Source organism: Neodiprion fabricii, chromosome 1 (genome assembly GCF_021155785.1).
Source record: "Neodiprion fabricii isolate iyNeoFabr1 chromosome 1, iyNeoFabr1.1, whole genome shotgun sequence".
NCBI classification, from domain to species: domain Eukaryota; kingdom Metazoa; phylum Arthropoda; class Insecta; order Hymenoptera; family Diprionidae; genus Neodiprion; species Neodiprion fabricii.
The window spans coordinates 21581115-21603838 of NC_060239.1; the positions used below are offsets into that span (position 1 = coordinate 21581115).

General features: G+C 38.0%; 1 protein-coding gene across 2 annotated transcripts in view; it reads left to right on the forward strand.

The window, feature by feature from the left end:
* The window catches only part of LOC124188035 (putative aminopeptidase W07G4.4), a 48871-nt gene that overhangs the window by 18755 nt on the left and 7392 nt on the right, over positions 1 to 22724 (forward strand). For both annotated transcript variants that reach the window (XM_046580301.1, XM_046580302.1), the window contains 3 exons: positions 2734 to 3015; positions 7536 to 7644; positions 21190 to 21337. In XM_046580301.1, the coding sequence (XP_046436257.1) occupies positions 2734 to 3015; positions 7536 to 7644; positions 21190 to 21337 (539 nt within the window). The remainder of the gene's footprint in view (positions 1 to 2733; positions 3016 to 7535; positions 7645 to 21189; positions 21338 to 22724) is intronic.

The window sequence follows — 22724 nt, forward strand, 5'->3', positions numbered from 1 at the left end:
AAAATTGATTGATAAAAAATTGCAGTCCCCTGTGGTTCTTCATCTATTAACAGCTGCTCAAAAATTTATACACATTTACGCAATGACATGATAGATCGCGTAAACTCCGTTTCAAATTATACGTTTCGACTGCGTAAACTGCATTTATGTTATGCTGAATAAAATTGATGGTTTTGACATTTGAACCTTGAAAGATATTAAAAATGAAAACAGTTGACGAGCAACTGGTTCAATCAGGCAGTAATTGCGAGACAGCTTTCATCGTTTATTTTTTTTTCTTAACTTTAACCGATATTTGATGTTGGATGAAAGGTCACAAACAGTACGTGTCTGATACCCCTAAACTTTTCAACCTCTGTACCCAAGTCCAGGTCATTGTTACAGTGTAGATAATCGCAATCAGCTTGCCTGCCACTGGATACATCGATGAACAACATCGATGGTATATTCAGCCGTCTGTTTGTGAGATTTGGTCTTGTGCAAGTTCAGGAGTCTGTGTCGAGTTATAGGGGGTTTCATATTTCCGTGGATGATTTCAGAATGGTTGGCAGAATGGATCACGCTTTCCATTCCCATGTTGACATCGTACCAAAAGACCCTTGTATCGATACTTGAGTGGCAGATTCCTCGAATAACTAGATACTGAAACAAATGCTCCTGCGTATTCGGGATTTACCCGTAATCACCTCTAGGCTACATTTTGTCCACTATCCTACAGTGTCATTTATTCTATGAATGACAGTATGAAAAGAGTGTCATTTTCATTTTATTCGTTTCCATCATTCCCTTTCACTGTCAATCCCAAATCAATTTTATTGTCATGAAGTTGAGCTAGTGGCCAAAGTTAGCAGCCAAACTTTTTAAGCTTTTTGGAATTAGAAAGATGCAATTCAGTTTTATCCTCATAATTTTACAGAAGTATTGGAGATTGAAAGTGTTTCACAAAATTTTGATTCCCAACTTCACTACTTTATTCGAACAAAAATTAGAGACGTCTGGCTGCTAGCTTCGGACTCGTTTATTGTCAGTCAATTGTAAATGGAGAACAATTGTGGAAAACGATGACGTATCTCTTCAGTTTCACGGAGGAAATTTCATCCGTATCTGCGAAGCTCGTTGAAATGTGAATCATAACATTGAAAACTGAATTTTCGAAATTTTCATACATTGGACGTCGTTGAAGTAGAACTTGTGTCCGAAGTGGCGAAAAAAAAAAAAATTTTCCAACGTGGTTGCCAGAAGTAACGTTAAGAGGCACACGTAGTGTGAAATTTTCAAAAAATCGATTTTTTTTTTCATATTTCGATAGGTTATACCTTTAAAAATAACATACTAAAATTTTAAATCGATATCTTAAATAGTTTTTGAGTTACAGCTATTTAAAAGAATAGCCGCTCGGCAGTTAGATAGTTGCATTGGCTACGGGACATACCTGAGCTATTGTTCGGAGTCTACCGTCTTCTCCAACCTTTGCAAATAGGATTCCGGTTTCTATTGTGAGCCTCCAGGTATATTTTTCGTTTACGTCACATATTTTCGGAGCCAGATACATTTAGTCTTATTGTGACCGTTGTATCGAGTACTTCGTAAGCGCGTTTTATTTAAACGCGTTTTTCTTGAAACAGCATTTTTCGAATTTGCTGGAGTGATTACTCGGAGACAAATGATCCGATCGCTATCAAATTTTTTTTGCATCTTCTCTATATAGTTCTCCATACGATGAACCTCCAGTTTTTTGATCTGATCAAAAATCGGATTTTGGTAGGCCAAAAACGACCAAAATTTTGGGTAAAATTTAACTTTTTTTTCAACATGCCGCCATTTCGTCAATTTTTGATTTTTTTGTTCGCCCGAGGGTCATCGTACAGACAATATGTTTTCGTTTAACGAGAATTTTTTTTTTCAAGTTTTATCAATGGAGAAGGCTGCAATCACTCCAGCAGTGGAGGACCTTTTTTTTTTGGCGCCGCCGGAGATCGCGTGTCATTTAAAAAATGTTTAATATATTATTCCAAAAATTTTACTGTGTATTCTCAAAACATCTATAAATATACCCTCAAAATTTTGAAACGATTGATTCACTAGTTTTTTTTTTTTTTAATTCCCAAAAATTGCCTTTTTTAGGCTGTCACACTAGGTGTGCCCCTTAACGAAATCTGCTGTCTCATCAAAATGATTGATAGTTGTGGCTCTCTAGTTCTACTCCTGCAGGTTGTCAGACTGGACAATGCTCAGAGAGAAAGAAAAATTGGTGAATTACGGGTGCATTATGGGTACGGATAATGTCCCGAGAGAAATACGGACGTTTGTAGCCAGCCAAACGTTGATGGGATGAAGGAAAAAGGGGTGCAGTGGGAGAGAGTGAGAGAGAGAGAGAGGGGGAGGGGGGTTAAATCCCGCAGTCTTTCCACTTCGCTCAGAATCGATCATAACTTACGCGAACCAACGCGTTGGAAACTCGAAAAAATATCCAAGTACCTATAGGTATAAAGAAACGAAGAAAAGCTAATGGCTTCTGTTTTAAAGGTGTTATAAAGTTTCGAGAACCTCATTTTCGATGGTAGGTTACTTTACGCTGTATGTATATACATACATATACAGTATAGTATATATACACACACACACACACACGTATATACAAACTTCCAATTTTCGAGCCGGTTCAGCCTGGGCAAAGTTTCTTCTTAATTTAATATAAAATTAAACTTACGCCGTTTCCGTCGACTGTTTCAGATGGATGCCCTGTCAGCTAAAGATCGAGGTAAATCTCTGCAGCTGCGACTACGACGGCATCATCCTAGTCTCAGGAAGCGCCCCGGGCTTCGACGAGCCGGAGCCCTTCAAGACTGTTCTCTACTGTGCTGCCCAGATCGACTCAGCCCTGGGGATTATCGGTGCCGTACTGCCAATCAACCTTCCAGCGAAAAGGCTGATCTACAGTCCGACGGGTCCACTCAATATGGACTACCATGACGTACGAAGTTTCGCCGAGGCTGCTACCGAGGGGGTAAAAAGGTTTGTGAAAAGTCTGGAACTCTTAATCACGTCGCTCATATGTGAGACTGTCTTTGTCAACTCTGTCACTTTTTCGACTAACAACATCTCATGCAAACTGCAAAGTCGAGATAACCTTTCGTAATTTCTTCTGGAGTTTTGAACTCAACCGTTTTGGTGAGGAAACCATTGAGAATAATGTACAGAATACAATAGTACAGCTTTCTGTGAACTTATGAATCTAATTTCGGGTTTGTTTTCATCGCTATAATCGTGCTGTTTTCCAACGAAAATCGGCTAAAGATTTGTTTTTTCACAGAATACAATACCTTCAATTTTGATTTAAAAAAAACTGACCCTACGTTTGCGAAAAATTGTGCAGAAGTGATGAAAAGATTTTTAGGGCTTGGGTGGAAGAATTGACCTAGTTGACCATAAGATTACGATTTTAGCACCGGTAAATAATGAAAGCCGCTGTACAAGTAGTCAAACTATTGGCGCCACTTCACTTGGTACATTGTGAATATACGCAAACTGGGAAGGTGGATAGGTAGTTAGTTGTATAAATGTAGGCATGTTAACTATCCTCAACTCTCAACATCCTTCACAAAGTTTCGCGAGAGGTGATTGATTACTGGCGAACTATGCTGACCACTTTAGACGCTCCATGCCCACCGTATCCACACAGCAAATACCCTCCCTTGTTCGTCTGTATTGTGTATATAGAGGAAGGTGCGGAGTGAACTGAAGGTATAAGCGATGTTTCATTTTATCTTCCGCAAGAATTGATGGATTCTCAAAGTTACGCAAAGAGTACGTCGTACTGTTACACAAATTACAGATGCATAGCACGATATTCTTGCTACAGCTACAACAATATGGATCAAAGATGTCAGAAGACAGGTACATCCAGGTTCGTGAAACCAGTGTCGAGTCGTATCACAAATCATTGCCAATGCAATCATGCAGGAGTAGTTGGTCAAAATTATACGCGAGGTTGAAGTTATAATAAGACATTATTTAAATTACGGTTCACCGAATTTCAGATAGTCCTAATGTTGCAAATTCACGATCTGATAACTACCCATTATTATATTGACTTCACGAAGTTGAACTCATGAATCGATTGATTATTTTGCGCTGAATATTATCTATCACCTTTGACAGTTGATTTTTGCCAGTACTTCGTCTCTTTTTCAAATTTTTTCAAGGTTTGATTTATACTCGTACTAAAGCTTCTCTCACTTCCTTTATATATTTTCAGCATGAAAATAAAATTCAGAGTTGTTGTCAATTTATCGCTTGACAAATTGACTAAGGGGTCAACTTCACTCTTTAGCTATTCACTCTTATTCCAGTTGATAAACATCCCGCGAAACGATCAAGAATCCTGTTGGTTTGACCAATTTTAATTAAACTGAGCCACAACACTAAAACAGTCAGAAGACGAAACTTAGGATCAACATCAATCTCGAATCTCTTTCAACAACTTATTTGAAAATTGAGTACACAAGTTTCCTTCATCCTACATTTTTTTTCTAATATAATGCACATTAATTTTTGTTGACACAAAACTATTTTCTCTGAAGTTTCATAAGCGTATTTTGGTTACGTGTTTGAAGTGGACGAGTATGGTTAGCTTCGGTGTGCGGGGTAAAAACAGATTCAGTCACGTCGTAATAATTGGCGACTGAATCATTACGACGGACTGATAACGAAAAATGAGTGACATGAATTCGAAAACGGTTAGAATTTCGAGCACAAATTTCAATTGCTTGATGTAGTCATCGTGAAATTACAATTTTTCAGACAAGCTACTCTGGCTTTCAAGTCAATTATGTTTTAATTGTCAAGGATCGTGCTTACTTTGATTCTGGTCGAAAAATTTAAAAATATACTACCAAAAATCGCACGTTTCTGGAACTCCAAGATTAAACTCCAACTTGAACGCCATTTCTTCTTTTCGTTTAACATGAGGCAGCGTACCTCAAAAATGAAGGGTTGCGGCAACAGTTGGGATCGATTTAAAGTCTTCCCTCCACTCTGTTTGACTTCTATTTTTTCACGATATTAAACTTTTTGATAGTGAATAAATCGGAAATCTCGCATGTTGGTTCTCAGATGTATAACGATCATAATTGCAGATAAGACATGCGTCCTTATTGGTCAAACTTTTTTATTTCATGTTTCAAATATTAGGTACAGTTTTCAAAAAAAGTATAAGTATCGACGTATACAACAGATTTGAAGATTATTCAAATTGGATGTTTGTTCTACACTACAATTTTCCATCGCAAGTAATTCTATGTCACGGGTAAGTGTGTAAGACCATTAAAATTTCGCAAAACCAACAACTTAGCGTAAAGAACTCGGGACTTTAGGTATAATGTCCAGGGTGGCCACCAATTTTTGGGAAAAAAATTACATGACATCTCTAAGTTTCCCAGGATCTAAAACCTAGTTTTTCCTGACATTTTCCCAATTCTAGTAAGTTACTGAAATCTTAATCATTCAGCGTATTAACTCTATATTCGATTCAAATTCAATTCGAATCTAAGAAAAATATAATCTACAAAAGAGTTAGTTTAAGCCAATTCGTTTTCTCGACGAAAAAAAGTAAACTTGTTACCTCAAAAAATCGTTTCTAATTCCCATGATAGGAAACTGATATTTTCAGTTTTCCATGACCAAATTAGAAATCCCCTGACATTTCCAGGTTTTCCAGGTGTGTGGCCATTCCGAAAGTCATCAGACAAACAAAGTGGGGTAGATAATCTTGCTTCATACACCACCTTAATCTGTCTCACCTAATGGCGGATATTTCTTAGGATAGGATCTAGTCGTATTTATATTTCAACGACGTTTCCCAGCTCGGACTGCAGCGGGCTAATAAATATGCCAGGAACGCTTCGCCGTTCAAGTCGACTCCCCCATATAGTTTCGTTCTAACTACCTCCTTATCATTCCCGGTATATAGGCATATATGTACATCTATATGTGTATGTACTTTCCATCCCCCGCGCTCCCTGGTCCATCTCCACGAGGAAGCCGAGCTGCAGGAAAGACGGAAAGCGGAAGACAAGAGATAGCGAGTGGAGTCGTATCTTCTTCGGCATGTGCATGTGCCAGCTCACCTGTATCTAGACGTGGAATCGCGTACCTACCTTGGTCGAGTGGGGGTGACTCGGAACGACACGAAGCTTAAACTTGAAGATCTTCTCCAGTTCCATAAATTATCAAACCTGAATCCTTGCGGGAGCCAAGCGCCCGACAGCCGCTGCTCCTGGCATGGCATATTATGTATTATACATATACAGTATACGTATACTTCGTACCAACGAAGATATCGTCGTATTCTTTGGATTTTATTACACGGACTCCCGTCTCACTCGCCTGTAATCGTACGCCGGCTCTCGCAGTCCAGTCAAAATGGGTCTTAATTAAAAATATTCGCGAAATGGCTGCATTTTTGCGTTTTTCTCAAGCCTCCAGTACTCAAATCTCAAGTCACTTTTGAATTGCTCGGTCGGCGTTCCGAGAAAACCACAAAATTTCAAGTTCTTTGCGTTTTTCTCAAAAACTGCAATCTATAGATGAAAAATGACTTGACCATCGTATAGAGCTGACAATTTTGCATCGAATTATGTCCTCATATGTCAGAAACGGAGTCGAATTGACAGATTAAAAAAAAAAAAATTATTTCATAAAAATTCCCCAGATGCCGTCGATAAGTAGAATTTCTTTTTTCTTAATTTATTAATCCGACTCCGTTTCCGACAATGCGAGGACATAATTTGACGTAAAATTTTCCGCTCTGCACGACAGTCAAGTCATTTTTCATTAACCGGTAACAATTTCTGAGGAAAATGCAAAAAACGTCAACTTTTACTGTATTCTCGCAAGGCCGTCTATGCAGCTCAAAAATGACTTCAGGTTTGTGTTTCTGAGGGTCGAAAACCTTTATACACCAAAATGCAGCCATATTCCAATATTTTTAATTCAGACCGATTTTGACTGGACGAACAGCCTCAGCGGCGAATTCTTCCTCTTGATCCACGAATTACGAACAATTTTTATCGCGCAGCTTTTACCCATCGGCTGCAACACGCCAGTCCTTTTTTTACATTTTTGGCGAGTATGGGGTCAAAAAGTAGAATGGCTGTGTAATAAAAGGGTCTCAATATATTGGAACTTTCCAAGACGTGAAAATGATTTCATAGAATTTCTAAACGTGTAAAGTCGAAGTATAGCAAAGTCAGAATATATAAAGTTATAGTACAGAAAATGAAAATTCTGATGACGCTATGTTTTGGGTCGATAAATTCTCATTCTTCGCTTTTTATACTTCGATTATTCTAGAGCATCGACATTCATACAATACGTTGCATTTCTCTATTTTGACATACTGTGATAGATTTTCGACTGTTTGAAGAATTTGAACCCTTTTGTTGTTTGGTGATTCTACTTTTTGACCACTACCCGATTTCCGCCCTTTATAGATCTTTTTTTCTTTACTTTTTTCAACTGTATTCTTTCCACAGAGCGCTGAAAGCTGGCGTCCGATGTCCCCTTCTTGTATTGCTCCCGGATATCCGATTCGACAACGTGGAACTTGTCACGCTTCTCGGAGCCTTGGAAGGCCTCTACGTGGTAAGCGATAAACTTTTTTATTTCCGACTCTCTTTGTATTTTGCGTGTATTTATCAAATTCTGAGAAAATATCTGCCACATTGCCGTCAAGATTTCACATCTTCGATACTTGAATTTGGTCATCATGCCGGACCTTACCATTTCCGGATCGTGAAAATTCCCATTCTTCATTTCTTTACAACAACTATGTCAGCATCCACATATTTTAAATTTGCAGAGAAATTTCAGGAAATCTTCACAAATCGAAAATTATTAGGTATTTATGTATGGATACAAACGGGGACGCGGGTTATGAATAATTCACAGGTTCTTATTCCCTGTATACTAATAAAGACGCGATAATTTTGAATATATATTATGTATGACGTCTAATACAGTCAAATGCCCAAGATAACGTGATGGAAAAAAATGTCTCCACAACAGGGTTTGGCACATTGTACGAAAATTGTTGAAGGGAAAGACAGCTTTTTTAACTCTACAATACTGCATTTTATCATTCATGTCTCTGACAAGAAACATCAGTTTGGTGTCCTATTCCGCTTGCGTTGCAGCTCATTTATGTTGTAGAACATTGAAAATCAAATGACACACTTTTTATCTTCTTCATCGGCGGAAAAACGTTTTAAAGGGATGAAAATGGCTCTCAAAGATATGCATCCAATGCGGTGGTTTCTTACTTTTGGAAATGTTTCTATTGATTAATGAAACACTTCAGCGTTGATTTCATTCAAATACATCAAACGTATCAAGAAAGCAACCCGTTGGACGCTCATTTTTGGAAGTTGTTTTTCCCCTTTGAACCATGTTTTCGCCGATAAAAAAATACGCGACTTCTAGTTTTCAATATTCTACAACTTACATGAGCTGCGACGAGTTCGAAGAGTTCCTCGTTAGTGTGCCACGAAAAAAAATTGGACGCATTTGTTGAGAAAACGAGAGACTTTTACCTGCTTAACACTACATGCAGGCCGACCGTTCTTTTCTTTACAAATGTGCGGTCATGTGATAGTTCCAACATAAAGCTTTGCAATCTGCTAAAAAGGAGAACATCCATTGTAGCTTACGATTAGGCAAAGAATGGACTGTTCTAGTTATTTGAAACTTGGCAACCTGTCAGGTCTTAACAGCAAACACAGGTTACCAAAACTAAAAATCATTAAACGAGTCGGATTTAGGAAAGTGAAAAATCACCATTTATACACTGAGAGAAATTTTTACTTCCGGTTACCGATCCGTCCTTAACTATTTTCATTTTTTTACCACAATCGAAAAATATAGTTCTAGGTAGAAAATGAAAATTAGTTTTCTAGCTGTTACCGGAAAGTCTAGTATCCGTTACTATTCTTTCTCATTACGATCACTGTTTCAATACTTATACAGCAATCAATTGACGTTCAAGCCTTATGTTACTAAAAAAGTACAGTAAACCTAACAAACTGATTTTGCGTTGCAATTACCAAAAAAGGATCGACAATAGCGCAAAATGGTTACGTGTACTCGTTTTTCGTAATACCAACAATATTCGAACAGTTTTTTTAACGATACCTGTTTTACTGAATTTTATTAAAAATGAAATTTTTCCCAGCGTAGTATTATTGGAATCAAACACCACCTGTTTAGTCAGTCTATAAATTGTGAATCTGTTATTCCGTAGTAAAAATAACAATCGCGTTTCACTCGTATAACGAAAGCTGGAAACGTTTGTATAATATAATAGGTTCTACGTCACAGGTTTGGCGTGCTATTGCCTTTTGCAGAAATGAAAATAAACTTCGCAATTTGTACCACCCGTGGCGGTGCTTGCTTCGCGAGTAAACCGTCAACGGTGTGCGGCGGCGATTTCTCCGGCTCGTATTTGCGCTATAAATCGTAATTATATATAGAACCGAGTTCGCGGGATTAGCTTAAGCTCGAACTTGAGCGGCAAACGCTTGCAAACCTTCGACATTAATAAGCTAGGGGATTTCCCGTGTACTTTGTACACGATATACATACCTATTGGGGCAGCTTTAGGCATTCGGGTCTATTTGGACGTACGTGACTTTAATTCGAGCTGATCTATTGAGGTTAAACAGCGAGACTGTTTATGATTTTGTATTTTACCAAGGTTAGCCGAGAAGCGATCGTTATTGTTCGTTTCACTTTCAGATTTTCGTACATCGAGTATTTTGTAGAATTATTTCAATCGTGAGCTTTCAAAAATGCAAACATTGGCAATACTGAAATTATACGCAAAGACTTATCGTTAGATATCGTATATGCTTCATTTCAAATCGCTTCCAAATTGGTAAAAACCTATAGTCGGAGAGCTGATGACGAATTTGAGTGAGGTATTTTAGATACTTTAAAATTTAAAAAAAGGTACTATATCAATGTCAGTGAATCTGGAATTGAGGGTCGGGAAGGACGTTTGCGGTTATGCGCAGCATATAACTTTTTTGTCACACTCATTTAAAATCTTTATACATGTCACATAGTTATTGGAAACCGTCCTATTCGTCCGGCTTCTTGTACACATTTTCAATATTAATTAATAAATCTGCTGTAAGAATTCCAGAGTGCCTAAAGTACATCTTTTGTCTATATTAATAAAACAAATTCGGGGCCGTTCGGTCATAGTTGAAAACCGTCCAAATAGTCTGGGATTTTCGATTCTGGATTCCTTAAAGGCTAGATTATGAAATTAAAAAAATTCCAGAAAGCCTAAATCAGATTTTTTGTAATTCTTTTTTTTTAATGTCGTAAGATGCACAGCAGATAAGTAACCGCAAACACCTTTTCTTACTCTCGATTTCAGATTCAATAAGAATGATATGGTAATGTTTCGTACAATTTCAAATTGCCTGAAATACCTTCCCCAAATTCGTTATCAGCTCTTGGAATACTATTAAATTCATTCGAATTCACTCTACCAGGGGTCAAATTATTTTTTCAGATGATTTAAATACTTGAATTAGTAATGTATGCTGAGTGCACAATAATGCTATTTGCATCACGTTGAATAAAATTATACACCCCATTCGATATTTTCATGACTAAATTATGAAATGTTTGAAAATCAGTGAATCCCTCTAATTCGAAAAATGATGAAATTATTCTCTCAGAACGGGGGTTAAATTTCATAAAAATTTGTTGCTGTACCATGTTTCCTCATATTATTATCGTATTCGGATGTTGTAAATAAGTCTATCTTATGTCAATAACTTCTATATCATTCGTTTGTTGGAAAATAAAAGAAAAGTAACTACACGAACTTGACTATTGTTCTGCAACGATTGAATCGCAACAAATATTAAAATATGATAATCAAATTCAACGACAAGATAAAGACTCCGTTTTGTGAATAAAAAATGACTAAAAATGATTTCATTTTACACGGAAATGATTTTTATTTCACAAAATGTTGTACATGTATTTGTTATATCAAAGTTACGAACTTCAACGTCGTTATTTTTTGTGATAAATTCGAAATACGGTTTATTTTATTTTTTTTTCTTTGAGATAACCGACCTATATCTTTAATCATTTCAGCGGTAGCTTACTTGATTTGTTCTATTTGATTACGTATTTTTCGCAAAACGTTGACATTTCTTCAAAATTATATCCTGTCACGATAAGTTGACAAGCATCAATCTTCTGAAATCCGTTCAACCTTGTATCGAACAAGAAATATAACGAGCGAGAGATTGGATTCCATGATACGAAATCAATTTATTCAATCCTAACTGTTTTGAATTAATTTAATAATAATCGCGTTGAGCGATCACTGCTACCGTATACCGTGAGCTTCTGATTCAATCAAATCATGTGATAATCCTTGTCACAATGTCTTAAAATTTTCTTAAACAATTTTCCGTCCCTTTTCGCGTCAAAGTTGAGTGAGATAAAATACCCTCCGAAGTGCATCGCGGTGAATGAGGGAAGGCGACGGTGGTTTGCGTCGACTATTGCGGTGGTCCACTTTGCGCCTGACGTGCAGATCCGACAGCGCGCGTTTTCGTATCGATTTTATATGATAATAGACGCGCTTCGACTTAAGTCCTGGATATTTGCTCGCGGGAAATGGGAAACGCCGAGCTTTGCGTCAAACGTATATGTACGTACATACGTACGTAGGAATACATACATATACCATATATATGTATATACGTATATAATACGGGATTCGCGATGTCTGTTGCACTGGTAATTTGATTTCGTCAACGATATAACTCACCCGTATATCTGACTGTACATCTCCTGGATGTACGGCGTAAAAAGTGGAGGAGATATAGATGGAAAAAAAAAAAAAATAGTAGAAAAATTCATTCAATAGCAGCACTTTGACTTTACCATGGAGAAACCTGTGCTCTGACAGCTTAATAAGTCCTGGCAGCATTTTTGCAAACGTAACCGACGTCGCAGAAATCTGTACTATGCAGGTGTATACGATGTTGGTATCGCAATTTCAAATCTCGAATCATTATAAGCGTATTTAGCATAATTGAGAATTAGCCTTTTAATTGGAGAGTGGAAAATATAATACCCAATAATCATCTATTTTTACTCGCAAAATTCGTCATCGCCTTCAATTTGAGTTGACGGAACATAACTATATACCCCACGAATGAGCTGTTTTGCCATTTTAATGGATTGATCATTTTTCGAGACCTCTAAACTTTCTGAGAAATGACTTTGACTGAGGAATCTTTCTTTGGACGAGATGATAATATGTATAAATTTTTGCTCACAGAACGTATTTTTGAGGGCAACGAACACATTTTTAATCTACCTGACGAAAGATTTTTGCACCGCAAGTGCTTTTGGGGGAGATATCAATCCTTTTTGTATAAATTTATTGCTTACTCGTTCTCATGTATAAAGTAATTTTGGTAGATATTAATAACTTCGAACTGTAGAGAATTGTTTTGGAAGAAAATCATGGTTATTTTAACACGGTTTCATAGCAGCATCTAATTGATTCGAAGGTACTATGAATTGTCAAACCGTAAACTTGAGCTTCGCAAGACTACTAGCTCTACGTCTAGCCTTATCGAAAGCTCCATTCTTCATCGAACCAATTTAAAGCAGTCTCATAATCATCATACATAGTATTAGAGTTCGAAACCATATTTTGGATATTCGGATGTTCGGATGTTCTGAAAGTGACGTCACCCAAAATTTTTTCTCTCTTGACGTCATCGATCTATACTAATTGTCGACGACGAAAATCAGATGGCCGAATTCCTCAGTCGGGAAACAACCGCGCAGTAGAGAGGACGTACGAGAATCGCGCTCCGCAGATTTCGGATACCAGGTTCTCTACCTCCTGGATCTCGCGCTCCAGGTCAGCTACCTGGTGAAACGCGACTTCCGGGACGAGCGCACCGCAGTTTCCGCGCTCCAGGTCCGCATGAAGATGTTCGACATGTTGCTGATTTCCAAGTAATTTTCAGTATCAAAGTACATCTCGATGTTCAGTTATTTCCAACTAATTCCTCGAGTAAATGGGCCATCGATGTTGGTGTCTTGATCCTGCATTCGGTCGTTCAAGTTTGCTAAACTAGCTGTCCTTGCGCAACGCACACCAATTCCGATTCAGTTGAAGCTTTTAGTGTTTTAAATTTAGAAAGAATGTTCCAATGTTCGAGATCGACAGAAAAATAGATTACGTATGTTACGGAGTAGATTGCGTAGGCTCCGATCAGCGGTAATCGGAGCTTACTCCACGCCCAGCCAAGGTATTATTTGGCTATTGTAGGGTCCGTTCACGTCAACTATGCACTCGCGTGCTACTACTCCCAATGCAGGAAGTGAATGGAATAGAAAGGGATCGGTATTAAGGGAAGGTAAACGATTTAAGGTATATGATTGTTTATTAGTGGTCAATGCAACGGAGTAGGTCAAGGGAAAAAGGTATGGTCTTGGTTTAGAGGGATAGGTGTCTTGCTTGAGCGCTAGGATGGATCTTCTGGGTTTTGCGGGATGTAGGAGGCAAGCTAGCCGCGAGTTACAGAAGAATCTGCTGACTCGCGAACGATAAGAGTAGACTACAGAGCGTAAGGTAACTAAGAGTGTGGGAAAGGAAAATGAAGTCTGGAGGACGTAACACGTAAAACAGAGCACTATATAATTCATACATGTTTTCAGTCTACGTTATGATCCGAAAGATATATATCACACAATGAATAGCGTTCAAGTAACCCTTATAGCTTGCATTGTGTAGCACAAAAATTTCCAACCCCTATGAAGAAAGAGGAATGAACAGAAGCCGAACCGAACAGACTTAGGACCAGCTCACACGGAATACAATACAATCAATTTTTCGGGGCAACAAGGCCGAAAAAGGAGACACCAAGAACAGCAAATACTTGTGCGGCAACTCATTTGTCATACAGAATGGCTAACATCGTTTGAATCATGTGTCATGCAGTTGACGGATTGTTTACAAAATGCGTTTTTCAATGAGAACCCAGTCTTCTGTATATTCCAACCCTTGTTCTTCGCTTTTTGCCAGTATCAGCTGACTTCTATAGGTGCCGTATCTACGCTTCGTCGGTGAACCCACATGAGAGAGGCAATAGCATGCTTGCATCCACCTGTCACACAAGATACTAAATTGATGATACTTGACGTATATTTTATACTAAAACCTTTTGCCTTGTATACATATACCAGCTGACATCGCACCCTCGCGACATTCTGCTGATTTTGTTGACTCTTGGCCTTTGTCCGCCATCGATGTTAAGACGTACGATTTGCTACGCTCTTTGTGCTCTGGACTGATTTCAGTGACGTACTTTCTCGTGCAAACCTGATTATATAGAAGGTAACAATACCTGTAATGTTATGTATGAGGAAAATGTAGATCCTCATTGATATTCGCAAATAAATATTATTTGTACACTCGCCTGGGTATAAAGCAGTACAAAGAAACCACAATTAATGAAACACACTGAGGTAGACGTTCATTATGAGGTTATAATGCACTTTCGAGAACTTGACGTAAAATATTGAAAATTTTAATGAATTACACATGTGTATGAAAGAGAATCCACAATTTGTCGACCAAGCCTCATTCGTTTAAACCAACGTGATATAATGACGCAACCAGCATGACATGACTCACCTGCCTGCTTTACTCCACGTCTTTCAGCTCTGGCGAAATCTTTAAAACTTTATCACCATACCCACGTGAAGTTTTGGCATATTGTTTGAGGTTGTCTTTTGGAAACCACTGTCGGTCATAATTTTTCAAAAACATTACTGATACGAAGATACGAAGGAAAATTATAGAACGTTTTGTATCGCGCGTCAACAGCATGGGTCATACGGCCATCGTGTCTCTGGCATAAGCTACGGGAATTTATGGGGAATTGATAAGTCAAGCCATTTGCGAGAAAAAAATTCGAAAATTTTCAGATTTCTTTCACGTGTTATTTAAATGGAAAATGGTCAAATAAAACAGGCACCACTAAATATCAATATTAGGAGCTTATGTTTGGTTTAAATGTTCTATTTGAAATGCTCTACCGAAATTTTGACGCGCAGTTGAAAAAAAAAGTTCTCGAGTCATGTATAAAAATGTCGATGAAATAAATAACTACAACCAATTTCGAAAAACTAAGCTTATTCCTAAGGTCGCTGACATCAAATTTTGAAGACTAATCATATATTAAGGGCAGCAAAACCACTGTTGATGAGCGTTATGATTGTAAATGTCAATGTTAAATCAACTACTTGAAAAAAGGAAAATTCATTTAGGTATCCTCGTAAGAAATATTCTTCTAGATGAAATTAGCTATCATAGAATAAAATGGAATGTACCAGATTTTTGATTGCTTTAAAGCGATTTGAAATATTTCTATTCATAATGCCAGTATCTGATATTCATGTACTTTTGGGAAGATCATTCTATCTTGAGAATATGACAATCTTGTTGTAAAATAATTGAATCCTGTAGATTTTTAACCAACCAACATACTTCAATACCACACCATAGCTGTGTTTGTTTGAATGATACTCATTCTTCTAACCGTCAGTTGAATACGGAATATAAGAATAGAAATCCAGTTGAAGTGGACTATTCTCAAAGGTGCAATTGCAAGTTCTTTCCCATTCCTTTTCCTCCCACTGGGATTTCACCCAAATTGCTGGTGCCAAGATAAACCTGTTCCCTAGTGTTCTACCACGCTTTGGTACAGTGAAGTCATTCAAACGGCGATTGTATGAAAAAATATATCTGAATCTAGATTTCACCAACGTTCCTTAAAGCTAAGGATAAATTTATTATGACACGTAGTAAACAGTAATCAACAACCTGAAGCTTGTGAGTTTTATGCACATGTCTTTATCAGCTGATAATAAATTTATTCAAGTATCTTTACAATAATTTTTGACGAACTAAAATTATAATTACATCGGCAATATCAGAGCTTGCGGAAAAAATCGAATTATTCTTGACTAGATTTTGAAAAGTACACACTTTGAGAACGATGTCCATTCCTCTTTTGGTCAATATTGTTACGCGCAGTTCTGTAAACTGAGTCCTTCACCCCAGTGACGAGAAGTGATGCTTTGTTAAACCTACAAAGCGTGACTTAGGGCTCGAAGGGCGATGATCCGTAGACAAGCTTGGTTATAACTTAGTTTAAGCTATCGATAAAGCCTTTGTGAGTTTTGGCTTGGTTCCGCGATGATCCGTTGTATTATTTATGGATTATCATATTTTCTGTCTCTTTCAATCCTGCTGTAAATAAATTTCACGCAACTCAGGCTAATCTTTTCCATTAATCAAATTAAACTTTCAAGCAGTCGAATTTTCGGATTGCATCGTTGCTCTCAAAAAAAATTTCAGTTTTTACAGTCAAAGTATGCGTTACTTGAGTGAATCTTAGGATCAATATGCAATCTGCCAAACCCTTGAATCGGAGCAGCCAAAAAATTGAGTCGGACAATTTAACTCACAAAACAAATATATTTTAGTCCCTGTAGGAAAAACGTTGTCAACCTCAATCGGAAAGATTCTGAAAAATCAGACTTTCACAGTAATACCATTTTGTAATGATTACAAACCGGTCGGTTAGTTTTGTAATTAATAAAATTATCGTTATAACGCAATTAATCCTACATGAATCAAATACAGCCATAAATAACTATGGCAAAGGGATCATATGCCACTGATAATGGGAAACTTATTCGACGGTATTTGACCGTGACTGATTTGATTGTGCTAATTTTACTAGATTGGGGGGGGGTCATAAGCTCCGTGACGTCACATGTAACGTAAACTAATAATACAACTGAATTCGGCTACGGGTGAAATGATTGTTATATGTGTAAATACGTTATTTATTAAATTTTATTTGTTTGCATTTCCACTTTTTAATATTCATACACTGAAAGCCTGATACCGCCTTCATTCGATATTAACTTTCTCTCCTTGATGGTCAGTTTGTTTAAGTTCTGTTATTTATTTTCCATTAAAAATACACAAATTATACAAGACTCTTGCTTGATAAACAATCATGACGAATATGGTTTGACGAACACGATCTTGACACTTCCCATTTGCCCGTCGTCATCCAAACATAAAAGCATGGTTTGAAAGTCTATAGACACAGAATGATTAATTTTTTTCCCGTCAAAAACAATATAAGAATATAAATTTTTTTCTATCGATTTTGAGTACCTACCTGTCTATTGTCTGAGGCCGTAGAAATTGTTACTTTATTTCTAAGTTATAAATTAAAAATTGTCAAATGAGTGACGTCGCAATAAGAGAGGTGGGAGGGACTGGAGGTCACACGAGTGTCATTATTTGTGACAAAGACGAGAGCGGGCAAAACCCATGAAATTAGTTTTAAATTATAGAAATGACGTATTAAATTGTGCACTACTACGAGGAAGGCGTCTTCTCGTAGAGTGTTTCATATTCTCGGCCTTTTCCCCCGCCTAACACCCGAATTTAGGTGATCGTGTGACGTAAAGTTTAGCGCGCACTTTTGAAATTACATATAATCTTCACGATACGTCAACGTCAAAATCGAGCCGGACACCCCCTTAAAGCTTCGTCGTGATCCCGATCGAAAGCTGGTGAACCTGTTCTCAATTATCAGCTCCTCCCATGTTGCAACGTTCCGCTTTCCCCTAATTGTGAGAAACACAAGGTGGAATTTACCCCCGTAATGCAGACGACTGGGGTAATATTTGCCGGAGATACTGCCCCGGTCATGCGAAGGGCTGCTGTGCTGTAGCCTCGAGCGAAATACGAGGACAGAGTGAAATAGACCTGGGTGCCTGGAATTAGTTGGCAAATATCCTAATCCGGACGGGAGGGATTTCGAGTCGTACGAAATATATAAATACCAAGGCTGAACTTGTCCTCGGTGATAAAAGTGCCTCTCCCTGGTAAATTCCAAGCGTTTCGAATATTTACCTTATCTCCGTGTACCGACGGAAATCGCGGAGACTGACGGATGTCTTTTTTCATCCCATCCCAGCCTAGTTCCAAGGAAGCGCGAAAATAATTATCCTAACTTAGCCTGAGGCGAAATTCAATTTGCTTTCCTCTTTCTACCCGGTTATCTCTCTCCTTTTGTCAATTTTGAAACCTAATTCACCTGCACGGAGCGCCGTGTCGTGACGGCATTTCACGAACCTAAATAACCTTTCCCTCTAGCACTGTCATCTGACGTTTCTTAAGAACAACAGGAATGACAATGCACCGATGCTCTTTCTGTTAATATTCTTCAAGTACTGGCGTAAGATGATCGAGATAAAATATTCTATCTACTCCCGTAAACATTGACTTGATACTCACATTCGTAGCTCTGAAATCGCCATTCATTAATAATCAAGTTCACGTGGATTTATCTTATTAATTTTTACTCTCAAATGTTATATTCTGAATTGTCATTATTTATACATACATGATTTTTGAAGGATTTTTTATCAATCCGTTTTTAGTAGAATAGAATTTTGTAGCTGTAAGCGTCTCTCTGAACAGAAAAAGAAATCGAGTCAAATATGTTTTCCTTTGCTGTAATGTCAATCTATTGTCGATTAATTTCCTTGATCTTGAATTCTCGTACTGTAATTAGCTTCAATTCACAAAGTCGTTCCCTCTATTATGAAAGAAGACTCCAATTAATGAAAATAAGTAACACATGATGTATATTGAAGTGGAAGGCTTGATTAGAGTCTTGCCGCATGGTTAAGGGGAGATTCCAGTGAAACTGCGAAGTCCGGCATTTTTTGAATGAAAATTGATATGCTTCCAGCTACTCGTTCTTGGGCCTTCAATACCATAAAAAACCATCTAAAAACAGAAAAAATGTTTTTGCTAATACGTGTTTCGGTTTTTGATAGATTCCAGACTTCCCACTAATATTTCTTTTGAGCAAAGTGTCGGGCTGTCACATAAATTATTTTTAAGATTCCTAGTATCCATACGACGAATGCCCAGGATTGCTTTTATTCTTTCATGGCCTCAAATCCGGACAAATAACTTAAATCCCATATTTTGCCGTTTCTCTTGCGATGTTTGTTCGAGAAATAGGATTCGGAGCAAAATTTATCAAGGCCGAGTATTTTTGGGAAAGATCATGAGAAGCCGCCAAATAATCGGAAAAACTTACAAATCCTTGGTTTGGCGGGAATAACACAAGCATCGCGTGAGAAAGGGCACAATATAGGTTTGAATTTTTTCCTTTAGATTCGGGACTATATGAAAATAACAGCAATCCTAGTCATTATCGTATGCAGGTTAAAAATTCTAAAAACAAATCGATCTAACAGCCCGCCGTCTTCCTCAAAAGAAATAAGAGCGGGTAGTCTGGAACCTATCAAAGACCAAAACAAGCGTTGCGAAGAATATTTTTTTTGACCGACCCCTTTGAAAACTCGTAATTTCATGCATGTAAAACAGGTGCGAAGTAACGCGTATCAAGCCAATTCGGTCGGACAAAAAGTATCGTGTGAATTCAATTAAACGCCTCTTTCCCGCCCTTGATACACAATGTAATATTTCGGTTTTTCGTGGGTTTCAAGGCTCGAAGACAAGTATTTTTATGAGCATTGAGTTTTACTGAAACATGCAGGACTTCGCAATTTCACCGGAGGCTCCCCATAACGGAGGAGACCCAGTTGGAACGTCCAAGAAAAGGGTTTTTTTCCGAATTTTTTTTTTTGCCAAACGACAAAATGATTTATAACAACAGTTTTCCCATATGAAATACATATATTTAAAGTACACATTACAATTTTTTCAAAGAAAAATATTTAAAAATGAGCCGGTCGGAGGTAATGGGCGAAACGTCTGCAAATAAAAAGGGTGTTGCAGTAATCACTCTCGCGCTACAATGAATCATCTGAATCCAGCAAAGAAGGGGGGGATCTTTAGTTAACGATATAATGCTCTGGATGAATGAAGGGTTTTGAAAAATTTTAATTTTTCACAAAATGGCGGACGTTGAAAGTCAAAAGTGTTTTTTGACCAAAATTTCACTCACATTTTTAGCTGTGGAAAAAAAAAAACTGTCTAAAAAAAAAATCCTTCGTTCATCCGGAGGACAACTATGTATAGAATAAGACAAATTTCAAACCAATCGGTATAGCCGTTTTCGAGTTACAATGATCACTGACTTTGAAAACATGGTTTCGAGAAAAACGCGCTTAAAGTTTCGCCTACGATTTGCATGCAGATAAAAAAATTATTTTGTAACTTACATTGAATCGTCTATTCCTGGAGCATATACTGCACCTTCCTCCGCTTAGTTAGCTGCACCTGCAGCAATTTTTCGTTGACGACGAGCCACCCTTGCCTCTCGAGTATTTTCGAGGGAGCGCCGGTTAGCTTTGTCAGATACGGCGCCCTTCAAAGTTATATATCTTGGTGAATAACGGTCCGATTTGCCAGTAATTGGTCGGAAAATACTCTTGAAATATTGTACTTTTAGAAAGTGGAAAAAACAATGGATTTTTTCAAAATTCTAACTGGGTCTCCCCCCTTAAGTCAAATTGAAATTTATTTGTAATACAAATGAAAAAGATTGGGATAAAAAAAATAAAGAAAAAAATTTCAACTTATTCTCGGCACAATTCTCAAAGATGACTAATTATCAATCAAATTTTTACGGATGCGTCAGAGCAAGTATAAACTACCACTTCAAACCAAATCTTTAATATTGCTTATTCATTATCTGTAATTTTTTTGCTCGTGGTCCCGTTAAATTCATTTGTCTTCATAGCATCAGGTAACTATTCTAATCCCAAATCTTACAATTGATCTTGGAAGATTTTCATCATAATGAAGTTAGTAACGTTACCGTAACGATTCATCCTGAGAAAAAACTATTATTTCGCGTTTTTGGAATTGTCTGAAATTCAGTAAACTGTAATCAAACAAAAGACGCTCATGTTTCAAAATCCTAGTTCTTTAAATATCATTGTAAAACTACGAAAATATTGTTGTTCCCCAACTGTTTCGGTACAATAACAATATTACAAGATCCCAGTAATTTAATTATCTTGTCTAATAAATGTTTTGAAATTTTCATATTATAGCCGTTGGAGGTACGAGAAATATGCCCTGATAGGTGCTACAAGGCGTGTCAGTTGGCCGTTTGGAGTCCAATATGCAGTAAAAAGCTCCAGGGTATCGTCAAGTTGGCGTCTGCATTGGAGAGCGGAAGATACGTTGCAAGAGATATCGGTAAGTGCCGACACGCTGTAGCTGGATGCATGCATCGCGCATCATCGACCTTCCTCCTTCTGACCCTTCTTCCCGTGTCCTCCTATTTCCCAGGGAAGTTTTCCTCAAACCGAGCGGGTACCTTTACGAAGAGGGTCTGGCCACCGCATGTCATCTTCCTGATTCACTGTGCAATTTTTGATCAAATCGGCGCGTAATTTGAATCACTCGTACCATCTGAAGTCACTTTTAACCGTTCCTTCGCCTGCTTTCTTGACTTTACAGTACGTATCGAATGATTATTTATGATTTCATTCGCCAATTTGTCAGCTATTAATCCGCGAATGGAAACTTTTAAGGTAGTAATGTGTGCTTGGAGTGAGGTGTTCGCTAGGGAAGTTCTAACCTTTAACCCATGACGTACGGTTCACACCATGATTTCACTTGTTTACTTGTAACAGTCGCATTTAATTTATCATAATGAAGAGTTGAATTAGAATATACACAACAACGATCGACCTAGAGTACAATATTTGTAAAAACCGATTTATTTATGAAATTAAGAGGTTGTTTCAAGAATGTAACGAGACTCAAATTACTGTCCTCATTACTCTAAGGTAAAAGTACATGTATTTTCTCATAAAAAACATATTGAGCTATAGTTTGGGTCTGTGATTTGTGCAACAGACTTGTTTAATTTCCACAATTGGATAAATTGATCATAATGTGTCAGCTTTTTCCATTTGAAATAACCGCCATTCCGATCAAACATGGCGTCGAATTATCTAGACTGTTGGGAAGTTAGGACGGCCTCCTCCTCCTCCTCCTCTTCGTCCTCCTTCCTCTCAGCCCTCGACAACGCGATTCTAGTTTACTGGTCACTAAAACACTACGTGACTGGGGTGGCATTCCTCGGCTGACGACCATCCACCGGATGAACGAACCACGGGGAGTTTGTAACGTGGCACGATTCCGCGCCACCAGAAGCATCCTCGGCACAAAAGAGGGCGTTATCTGTCCTTCGACCCTCCAGCCCCGTTATCCATCCCTTTGGCCTCCTGTCTTCACCGGGTGATACAACCAAGCAAAAAGCTAGTTTTCCCTTACTCCTTAATTGAGTGTGGCGAACAATGGCGCTAGTCCGCACTTCGCAGCTCTTCTTCTTCTTCTTTCGCCCTGCAAGGTCCTCTGACTCTGCAGGGGCCTCGAGTCACTCGCCCGGAAAGCCACAAGCCCGGTCATCAATCTACCCCGAAACATAATTGTTTCTCCCCTCCCGAGTGCCTCTAGAGTGTTGTTTATTTTATCGTGACGTTCCTAAATTTCTTTCGTCGAATCCCCTGCATGAGCCTCTCAACCGTATTGAGACCAGCCAACCTTGTCGAAAAACAACACTTTGTGATCAGAC